Below are 11,788 nucleotides of genomic sequence, written 5' to 3'. Positions count from 1 at the left end.
AGACCAGATGAACAGACCAGATGAACAGACCAGATGATCAGACCAGATGATCAGACCAGATGAACAGACCAGATGATCAGACCAGATGAACAGACCAGATGAACAGACCAGATGATCAGACCAGATGATCAGACCAGATGAACAGACCAGATGAACAGACCAGATGATCAGACCAGATGAAGTCCTCCTGCTTCTTCTTCTTCATGTTCTCTGAGAGGCGTCACAGTCTGACAGCACGAGCTCTATCAGCAGAGAGCAGACAGCTCGAGCTGCAGCAAGCCCCGCCCACCTGTCACCTGCCACCTGGCCTGAATAAACACACACACACACACCGGAAGTACGTTGTAGCGTTATTTAGCCTTAAAAAAATTATATATATATATATATGTATAGAGAGAGAGAGAATTTTTATTTTATATTTTTACATTATTCATTATTGTTTTCATATTATTATTTAGCTTTTTATTATTCATTCATATGTATTATTATTGTTATTAATCTAAGACACAAACACCTGAGAAAGTATTTTTATTTTATCTTTTTATACTATTAAATATTGTATTAATATTATTATTTTGCTTTTTATTATTTATCATTGTTGTTATTAATCTAAAATACAAACAACAGAGAAAGTTTTTTCAATTTTTTATTTTTAATTATTCAATATTGTATTATTATTATTTTTAGCATTTTGATATTTATTATTATTGTTATTAATCTAAAATACAAACAGAGAAAGTTATTTTAATGTATCTTTTTTAATTTAATTTAATTAAATGTAATTAATTTAGGTTAACTTGAATGTAGTTTGATTGGATGACAGTGTGTTGCGTCCAGCAGAGAGCGCTGTTGTCTTCAAGTTAAACTCTGTATTTCTTCTTATTATTAAAACATTTGATCGAACTAATGTCATTAATTAATGGTGATATTGATAATTTAACTATATTCAATGTAATCATCGATTGACTTGATTTCATTGATTATTAATCAAACTAAATGATTTAACCCTTACAGCCCAGAGACATGTGTCTGTCCTCCATCAGTCTGTCTCACTGCTGCTTCTTCATCATCATCATCATCACGTGAGTACCAGCTCATCTGTCTGAAAAAAAAGTCTGAAAAATGTCGGACAAAAAAATGTCTGAAAAAAAAGATGAAAAAAAGATCTGAAAAATGTCCGTAAAAAAAGTCTGAAAAATGCCCGAAAGAAAAGTCTGAAAAAATGTCCAAAAATAAAATTCTGAAAAAATGCCCGAAAGAAAAGTCTGAAAAAATGTCCAAAACAAAAAGTCTGAAAAAAAATGTCGGACAAAAAAATGTCTTAAAAAAAAGATCTGAAAAATGCCCGAAAGAAAAGTCTGAAAAATGTCCAAAAAAAAAGTCTGAAAAATGTCGGACAAAAAAATGTCTGAAAAAAAAGATCTGAAAAATGTCGGACAAAAAAAGATCTGAAAAAATGTCCAAAACAAAAAGTCTGAAAAAATGTCAGTAAAAAAAGATCTGAAAAATGCCCGAAAGAAAAGTCTGAAAAAATGTCCTTAAAAAGAGATCCAAAAAATGCCCGAAAGAAAAGTCTGAAAAATGTCCAAAACAAAAAGTCTGAAAAAAAAGATCTGAAAAATGTCTGAAAAATGTCTGAAAAAAAAGTCTGAAAAAAAAGTGAAAAAAAAGTCTGAAAAATGTCGAACAAAAAAAAGTCTAAAAAAAGATCTGAAAAAAAAGATCTGAAAATGTCGGATAAAAAAAGATCTGAAAAAAAAAGATCTGAAAAATGTCTGAAAAAAAGACTGAAAAAAAAGATCTGAAAAATGTCTGAAAAAAAAGTCTGAAAAAATGTCCAAAACAAAAAGACTGAAAAAAAAGATCTGAAAAATGTCGGACAAAAAAAGATCTGAAAAAATGTCCAAAACAAAAAGTCTGAAAAAAATGTCTGAAAGAAAAGTCTGAAAAATGTCGGACAAAAGATTTCTGAAAAAAAAGTTTGAAAAAATGTCCTAAACAAAAAATGGCTCAAAAAAGATTCTGAAAAAAATGTCCATAAAAAAAGATCTGAAAAATGCCCGAAAAAAAGATCTGAAAAATGTCCCAAACAAAAAGTCTAAAAAAAAGATCTGAAAAATGTCTGAAAAAAAATTCTGGCGCCTGGGTTAGCTCAGTTGGTAGAGCGGGCGTCCATGTATCAAGGCTTGGTCCTGACTGCGGCGGCCCGGGTTCGAATCCGGCCTGTGGCCCTTTCCGCATCCACTCTCTCTCTCCCCCCATTTCAAGACTCTTTCCACTGTCCTGTCAATAAAAATAAAAATGGAAAATGCCCCCAAAAAAATAACTTTAAAAAAAAAAAAAAAAAAAAAAAAATTCTGAAAAAATGTCGGAAAAAACAAAGTCTGAAAAGAAAGATCTAAAAAATATGTGAAAAAAAAGTCAGAAAAAATGTCCAAAACAAAAAGTCTGAAAAAAAAGTGTGAAAAATGTCGGACAAAAAAACCCTGAAAAAAAGATCTGAAAAAAGTCTGAAAAAAAAGATCTGAAAAATGTCTGGAAAAAAAGTCCGGAAAAAAAGTCTGAAAAATGCCTGAAAAAAAAGTCTGAAAAATGTCTTTAAAAAGAGATCCGAAAAATGCCCGAAAGAAAAGTCTGAAAAAAAAGTCTGAAAAATGTCGGACAAAAAAAAGTCTGAAAAAAAAGATCTGAAAAATGTCTGAAAAAAGTCTGAAAAATGTCGAACAAAAAAAAGTCTAAAAAAAGATCTAAAAAAGTCTGAAAAAAAAGATCTGAAAAAAAAGATCTGAAAATGTCGGATAAAAAAAGATCTGAAAAAAAAAGATCTGAAAAATATCTGAAAAAAAGACTGAAAAAAAAGATCTGAAAAATGTCTGAAAAAAAAGTCTGAAAAAATGTCCAAAACAAAAAGTCTGAAAAAAATGTCTGAAAGAAAAGTCTGAAAAATGTCGGACAAAAGATTTCTGAAAAAAAAGTCTGAAAAAATGTCCAGAACAAAAAATGGCTCAAAAACAATTCTAAAAAAAATGTCCATAAAAAAAGATCTGAAAAATGCCCGAAAAAAAATTCTGAAAAATGTCCCAAACAAAAAGTCTAAAAAAAAGATCTGAAAAATGTCTGAAAAAAAATTCTGAAAAGATGTCCGTAAAAAAAGATCGGAAAAATGTCGGAAAAAAAAGTCTGAAAAAATGTCCAAAACAAAACGATCTGAAAAATGTCGGACAAAACAAAGTCTGAAAAGAAAGATCTAAAAAATATGTGAAAAAAAAGTCAGAAAAAATGTCCAAAACAAAAAGTCTGAAAAAAAAGTCTGAAAAATGTCTGAAAAAAAATTCTGAAAAAATGTCTTTAAAAAAAGTTCTGAAAAATATCGGACAAAAAAAGTCTGAAAAAAAGATCTGAAAAATGTCTGAAAAAATGTCCCAAACAAAAAGTCTGAAAAAAAAAGATCTGAAAAATGTCTGAAAAAAAATTCTGAAAAAATGTCTTTAAAAAAAGTTCTGAAAAATGTCGGACAAAAAAAGTCTGAAAAAAAGATCTGAAAAATGTCTGAAAAAATGGCCGAAAAGAAAGTCTGAAAAAATGGCCGAAAAAAAAAAATATATATATATATATTTATATATGTATATATTTATATATTTATATATATATACATATATATATATATATGTATATATATATGTATATATACATATATATATATATACAGACGTAGGCAAAATCGTTGGTACCCTTCCGTTAAAGAAAGAAAAAACAACAATGGTCACTGAAATAACTTGAAACTGACAAAAGTAATAATAAATAAAAATTCACTGAAAATTAACTAATGAAAATCAGATATTGTTTTTGAATTATGGTTCAGCAGAATCATTTAAAAAAACAAACTAATGAAACTGGCCTAGACAAAAATGATGGTTCCCTTAACTTAATATTTAGTTGCACAACCTTTTGAGGCAATCACTGCAATCAAGTGATTTCTGTAACTCTCAGTGAGACTTCTGCACCTGTCGACAGGTATGTTGGCCAACTCCTCGTGAACAAACTGCCCCAGCTGTCTCAGGTTTGAAGGGTGCCTTCTCCAGACTGCATGTTTCAGCTCCTTCCACAGATGTTCAATAGGATTTAGATCCGGGCTCATAGAAGGCCACTTCAGAATAGTCCAATGTTTAGTTCTTAGCCATTCTTGGGTGTTTTTAGTTGTGTTTTGGGTCATTATCCTGTTTGAGGACCCATGACCTGCAACTGAGACCAAGCTTTCTGACACTGGGCTGCACATTTCGCTCCAGAATGCCTTGATAGTCTTGAGATTTCATTGCACCCTGCACAGATTCAAGACACCCTGTGCCAGATGCAGCAAAGCAGCCCCAGAACATAACCGAGCCTCCTCCATGTTTCACATTAGGTACAGTGTTCTTTTCTTTGGATGCTTCATCTCTTCGTCTGTGAACATAGAGCTGATGTGACTTGCCAAAAAGCTCCAGTTTTGTCTCATCTGTCCAAAGGACATTCTCCCAGAAGCTTTGTGGCTTGTCAATATGCATTTTGGAAAATTCCAGTCTCGCTTTTTTATGATTTGGTGTCCTCCTGGGTCGTCTTCCATTAAGTCCACTTTGGCTCAAACAGTGACAGATGGTGCGATCTGACACTGATGTACCTTGACCTTGAAGTTCACCTCTAATCTCTTTGGAAGTTGTTCTGGGCTCTTTGGTTACCATTCGTATTATCTCTTCAATATGTCATCAATTTTCCTCTTGTGGCCACGTCCAGGGAGGTTGGCTACAGTCCCATGGACCTTAAACTTCTGAATAATATGAGCAGCTGTAGTCACAGGAACATCAAGCTGCTTGGAGATGGTCTTATAGCCTTTACCTTTAACATGAAGGTCTATAATGTTCTTTCTGATCTCCTGAGACAACTCTCTCCTTAGCTTTCTGTGGTCCATGTTCAGTGTGGTACACACCATGATACCAAACAGCACAGTGACTACTTTTCACCCTTTAAATAGGCAGACTGACTGATTACAAGTTTGAAGACACCTGTGATGCTATTTACAGGACACACCTTAGTTTAACATGTCCCTATGGTCACATTATTTTACATCTTTTCTAGGGCTACCATCATTTTTTGTCCAGGTCAGTTTCATTAGTTTGTTTTTTTAAATGATTATGCTGAACCACAATTCAAAAACAATGTCTGATTTTCATTAGTTCATTTTCAGTAAATTTTTATTTATTATTACTTTTGTCAGTTTCAAGTTATTTCAGTGACCATTGTGGGTTTTTCTCTCTTTAACGGAAGGGTACCAACAACTTTGCCTACGTCTGTATGTATATATATATATACAGTATATATATAGATATAGATATAGATATATAGATATAGATATAGATATATAAGTAAGGACTGACTAAACAGCCAAAATGAGAAATAAATAAAGATTTATTGTTTGAAGGGAACTTTGGTCATTTTTCCAGAAAGAATTAACTGATTAATATAAAATAGTTTCCAGTTCTACTTATTAAAGTAATTTAATATTTATCGGGTTAATGAAGGTTTTATGTTTATTCATGTTCTCATTTTTACTTTTTTTTGCAAAGAATTGCAAATTTTAATAAAGAATGAATAAAAGAAAGATTATTGTAGCAGAAAGGAAGTAAAAAAGTAAAAGTACTCCCTGCAGCAACATGTTAAGAACTTTATATATATACCTTATAGTTTAATCTGTAATAATTATTTATATTTAATGTGATGCTAAATGTAGTGAAGATGAATATAAAGTGGCATAAAAATACTCAATTAAAGGACAAGTACCTCTAAACTGTACTTGAGACATTTAGATGAATCATAACTGTGAATTCAATAATAACAGAGAGATTTGAATACTCTTCTTCTTCTGCTGCTCCACCTGTTCCTTTAATCTCTACATCAGTCTGAACATTAATCTGAGATTATTTCTACTCTTCATTAATCCTCTTCCTCATCTTCCTCTTCCTCCTCCCTCGGTTCCCTGGTCTCATCCTCCGTCTCGCTCTGCAGGGTTTAATCGACTTTCTCTGTTTTTCTTTTCACTTCTTTTATTTTTATTTTTCATTCTTCATAAAACATTTTAACTAATATCTTTATTAATGAATAATTGAATCCCAGATCAGATAGAATACATTAATACATTTATTGTTACAACACCCAGAGGTGGAAGAAGTATTCTTTGTAGTAAAAGTACTCATACCACAGTAAAGTATCAGCATCAAAATATACTTAAAGTACCAACAATAAAAGTACTCCTTATAATCTATATTATATCATAGTGTTCTAATAATTGATGCATTAATGTGTTCATCACTTTAATGTAGCAGCTGGTAAAGATGGAGCTACTTTAATATATAATACTATATATATATAATATAATAATACATCATTTATTATTATATACTGCTGGTAGTTTAATCTATAATAATACATCATTTATTATTATATACTGCTGCTAGTTTAATCTATAATAATACATCATTTATTATTATATACTGCTGCTAGTTTAATCTATAATAATACATCATTTATTATTATATACTGCTGCTAGTTTAATCTATAATAATACATCATTTATTATTATATACTGCTGCTAGTTTAATCTATAATAATACATCATTTATTATTATATACTGCTGCTAGTTTAATCTATAATAATACATCATTTATTATTATATACTGCTGCTAGTTTAATCTATAATAACACATCATTTATTATTATATACTGCTGCTAGTTTAATCTATAATAATACATCATTTATTATTATATACTGCTGCTAGTTTAATCTATAATAATACATCATTTATTATTATATACTGCTGCTAGTTTAATCTATAATAATACATCATTTATTATTATATACTGCTGCTAGTTTAATCTATAATAATACATCATTTATTATTATATACTGCTGCTAGTTTAATCTATAATAACACATCATTTATTATTATATACTGCTGCTAGTTTAATCTATAATAATACATCAGATTTGATATTAAACTCATATATTTTGTATTTCTTCTTCTTCTTAAAACTTGAAACTTAAAACTGTTAATTGAATTAATTGTATTAATTAATAGTGATAATATTGATGATTTAATGTTCAGCTGAGACTAACAGCAGCTGTGTGTCTTTGTCTCTCAGACTTTAATTATTGTTTGAACTCATGACCTTTCGTCTCGTTACTTTCTCAGATGGATTAAAAATGGCCGCCGGCAGCTGACCCTGACGCACAAAGAGAAAGTGATGAGTCATGCTGGAGGACGTTCACATGATGTCCCGCACTGTGAGTCCACCAGTGCCTTCGTCTTCTTCTTCTGTGGTGGAGTCAGCACAGCGGATGATCCTCCATCTTCTTCTTCTTCTTCTTCTGATCCTTCTGATCCTTCCGTGGCCCAACCTGGTGATGACATCATCACCATTTACCGCGGTCCTCTGGCGCCGTGGCAACAGAGTGTCTACCAACAACTTCTGCCAACGTTCGGAGATGTCGGATGGAGGACTGGCGGTCCGCTGCAGTGGACTGAGACTGACACAGGTCTGAGTGTGTGAGTGTGTGTCTGTGTGTGTGTGTGTGTGTGTCTGTCTGTCTGGTTTTCATGATGTTGTGGGGACACGGAGCAGTTTATACATTATGGGAACTCTCCTCCCATCTGAGGACTGAACATCAGCTCACCACAATTTAACCATTCATTTTGGGGTTAATATTTGGTCTTTGGATTAAAGGACCGGTCTGATATTTTTTTTTGAAAACGTGGGAAAGGTCCAGGACCAGTTTAGCCTAGCTTAGCACAAAGACTGTAAGCAAAGGGAAACTGCTAGCCTGGCTCCATCAAACGAGAAAACATTAGACAAAATCTGCTGCAAGTTAATTTTCAGCTTCAATAATCACAAAACCTCATAACTATAGTGACCAGAGGTCTCGGTTTGTCCAGGATTGTCCCGGTTTCAAGCTGGATGTCCGAAATCCCGACAAATATCTGTAAAACACTAAAATGTCCCGGTTTTCAACGGTCACTACCAAATGTTCCCTGTTTACACCACATCAGAATAATGACGGGACATTTCTGATCATGAAAATAACAAAAAACCGTAGCCCTTTTAAAACAAACATTTAGTCAGGCTAGCAGTTTCCCTTGACTTCCAGTGTTTATGCTAAGCTATGCTAAAGCCATTCCTGTATTCATCTGTGTAGTGAACATTTTAACCTGCTCAGGTGTTTGTGTCCTCAGGTACCTGTCGGCTTCTCTAACTTCACCATCCGTCTGTTTCTGGATAAAAACCTGCTGTGTTCTCTGCCAGCCGACTCCTTCTCAGATCTGATGCTGCTGGATGAGCTCGACCTGTCGCACAACCAGGTACTCAACACACTTCATATCACTTATAGAAAACTTCTATGTATTACATATATATATATATTTCCTCTCAGCTCTCCTCCCTGGAAGCTGGTTGTTTCCGCGGTTTGGCGTCCTCGCTTCGTCTCCTGGACCTGTCGTCCAATCGGCTGTCTTTGTTGGACCCGGCGGCGCTTGGCGGGCTGCGAGCTCGCACCAACGTCACACACAACCCCTGGCACTGTGACTGTAGGATGCAGGTGAGTTTCATCTGTACAGGTCTTGTAATATTGTGTAAAGGGGGGGGTACGGGCCCGGCTGGAGGCTGATGTCCTGATAAGCACAGCTGCAGCTGGTGTTTGTGATGTCCTAACGACGGTATTGTGTAAGACTTCGGGGATGCTGACGAATATGTCACCGTATTGGTCGTCTCCCGCTGGATTGATTGGTCAGCTAATTTTAGGGATTGGATCATCGGAATGTGGGACGGCTGGACGAAGGACATAAGAATGAAGTGTTCCTGTGCTATCTGGTTTCTTTGCAAATAAACACTTCAAATCTACAAGTCAAACCTTCCTTGTGTGTTCTACAGTTAATCTCCTTAAAAACTCAGTCTGTCACATAATTTATCTTCGGCATATTTGGCGTCACGAACAGGATTGGAAGAGGCGAGACGGGCCACGGCAGACGAAGAAGAAAAGAACTTGTTCTTATAGTGTTTTTCTATTCAGAAGAAAGTTTGTTTGAATCTTTGCAGATGTTGCTTCTGTCTTCTTGTTGGTGTTCAGTTGTTCATGCCTCAGTTGGATCTGGACCCATCTTCTCTGTCTGAAGTCGTCTGTCAAACCTCCGACCTCCCAAACCTCGGTACGTTTACACTCATCAGCCAATCGGTTTGGTGTTTGTTTGTGTAACACACGTATGATGTAAACTTGTTTTTGCAGGAGCTGTTGGGATGCCTCTGGTCCTGTTGGTGGAGGACTGGGATCTGTGTCTGTCTGTGAGGAGATCCACTGATGTGGTGATGCTGGTCACCATGTTCCTCTGGTTCTCCACGGTCATCTCCTACCTGGTCTACTACATCCGACAGAACCAGGAGGAGGCCCGCCAACACATGGACTACCTCAAGGCTCTGCAGGTGGAGAGAGCCAATCACATTTAATTCTAATGGCACATTCACAACAAGCGCAAAGCCAACTTTTTGCGTGGTGTCAATGCAAATAGGCAAATGTCTGCCGGGCGGCCTAATTGGTGCAACGCAAACACATGGAATTTGCATCATTCACCTATTGATGCAAGCAAGAAATTTGTGTGTCTCTGTGTGGTGAAAGCCTGTCAGTGTTGAGATCGTCCTCCTGTCCTCACTGACGTCCTGACGTTGTTGAATCAGAAATGGAGGATAAATAAATCTTGTATGTGTCTGTGGTCACCCAGAGCTACGATAGTCCATCATCTCTGTCCAGAGACCAGAACCAACAACGTCTCTAGATGACGTCATGTTGAGTGTTGATGGAGCAGCTACATAGCCTGGCTCTGATCCATCCAGACTCCATTCAGAAAACAAGCATTTAATAAGTTGTCTGCTTGTCGTCATGGTAACAGACTTGACGAAGCATGAATTCAGACTTTTTACTGATCAGCATCATTATGTAGTTATTTCAGCATCATATTGATCTGTTTATTGATATTAAATCAGAGTTTATTTTGGGTTCATAACTCAGTAGAGACGTGTGGCTGCTAGATACAGTCAGTGTGATGTCACTGTGTGTGAATACAGCTCGCCGCCGGGGGATGTCATGAACCCAGACACGACGGCGCTTGGTTTTCTGACGTATCTGGGACTTCACCAACACATACAGAGCAGCAGCAGAGCTTATTTTTTCCATGGTTGATGGAGGACATGTTGTTGGTATCCATGGAGACGAGCTCCTCCTCTAGAACACAGATGAGACCGGCGGTCCAACCAGCAAGTAAAGGGAGGCAAAAATTCGCTTCACTCTTAATGTGAACGCAACATCAAAGACCAAAGGAATTAATCTCCAGGACTCTGGAACCTCCTCAAGACTTACAGAGACCCTTTGAATTAAATATATTCATCTTCTCTCTGTTTTTATGAGTTGTATTGAAGCCTGTTTGCAGCAGTTCACATATTTATTTTATTTGTTTATTTTTGTGATTTATAGTCATTTTTTTTTTTTTCTGTATGGCGTGTCAACTTGTTTCATTATTAATTCTTGGTTTCTAAATAGTACATTGAACAAATTTAAATGTAGTTTTCTTTGTTTTTTCTTATTAATATTACTTTTAAATCCTTTAATATATTATGTTTTCTGTGTTTGGTAGATAAACTAGACCTTGTGTAAACTCAGATGTAGGGTGCTTTCACATCAGGGACCCGGCCCGGATCTGAGTATACTTGATCCCAAAGTCCAGTGTGTTTGATCAGTGTGAACGCTCCGTACCGTACATCGGGCACGGTACGAATCAATCGTACCTCACATGAAAACGCCCTAAGTTAACCCTGAGAAGAGGGGAACTCTGGGTCCGTTACCATGGTAACCTGCTGGCAAGCTACCATGGTAACTGACTCTGTGAACTTAACCTGCTTCCCATTAGCGTTTCTGAGTCAGAGAGTTTAGTTAAACCTGCTTTCTATAATAAAGATGTCAGGGAACTTCCTGTGAATCGTTGGCTCCCTCCTGTGGCAGCCGTGTTGTCACTGCAGTGTGTGTGTGTGTGTGAGTGAGTGAGTGTGATTTTAATGTGATATGTGATTTAATTTAACTTAATTTAATTTAATTTAATTTAATTTAATTTAATTTAATATAATTTTATTTTATTTTATTTTATTTTATTGTATGAACTAATTGTATTTATTTAATGGGTTTTTTTTAATTGTTTTTCATGCTTCAATTTGTCATCAAATATAGAAATAATAATATAATAAGAATTCTGTTTGAATGTGTGTTTACACAGATCAAAACATGAATCTATATCTTTATATATTTATTTTATTATCTGCTCGTTTGTTAGTTTATGGTGTGTTCCAGTGGCGGCTGGTGGAAATGTTTCTAGGTAGGGCTGTGGTGCCACATCCAATCAATTTCAGCAAACCTCCCGGAGTGATTTAATGCAAACAAAGTGAAGGTATCAAAAACACATTACTACTTTGCAGTTAAATAATTAACAATTATTTTATTCCAACAGGAAGAGTAAATAATGCTTTGAAAAACACAACAGTATAAAATGTACTCAGTGGTGGAATATAACTAAGTACTTAAATACAATTTTGAGGTACTTCTACTTTACTTGAGTATTTCCATGTTCTGATACTTTCTACTTTCTCCTCCACTACATCTCAGAGGGAAATATTAGATAATATTACTCCACTACATTTATCTGACAACTTCAGTTACTTTACAGATTC

General features: G+C 35.0%; 1 protein-coding gene across 1 annotated transcript; it reads left to right on the top strand.

Annotated features, from left to right (window-relative positions):
- The first annotated feature begins 718 nt into the window (after nucleotides 1-718).
- On the top strand, nucleotides 719-9,959 carry LOC119501474 (leucine-rich repeat-containing protein 3-like). The gene is made up of 6 exons (XM_037791858.1): nucleotides 719-1,082; nucleotides 7,222-7,565; nucleotides 8,260-8,385; nucleotides 8,457-8,621; nucleotides 9,150-9,228; nucleotides 9,306-9,959. Exons 2-6 carry the CDS (start codon nucleotides 7,281-7,283, stop codon nucleotides 9,521-9,523), a joined length of 873 nt encoding a protein of 290 aa, XP_037647786.1. The 5' UTR covers nucleotides 719-1,082; nucleotides 7,222-7,280; the 3' UTR covers nucleotides 9,524-9,959.
- The last annotated feature ends 1,829 nt before the right edge of the window (nucleotides 9,960-11,788 follow it).

This window comes from Sebastes umbrosus, chromosome 14 (assembly GCF_015220745.1).
Source record: "Sebastes umbrosus isolate fSebUmb1 chromosome 14, fSebUmb1.pri, whole genome shotgun sequence".
Taxonomy (NCBI): domain Eukaryota; kingdom Metazoa; phylum Chordata; class Actinopteri; order Perciformes; family Sebastidae; genus Sebastes; species Sebastes umbrosus.
The sequence above is the reverse complement of the archived record's forward strand: the minus strand, read 5'-3'. Positions and strand labels throughout refer to the sequence as shown.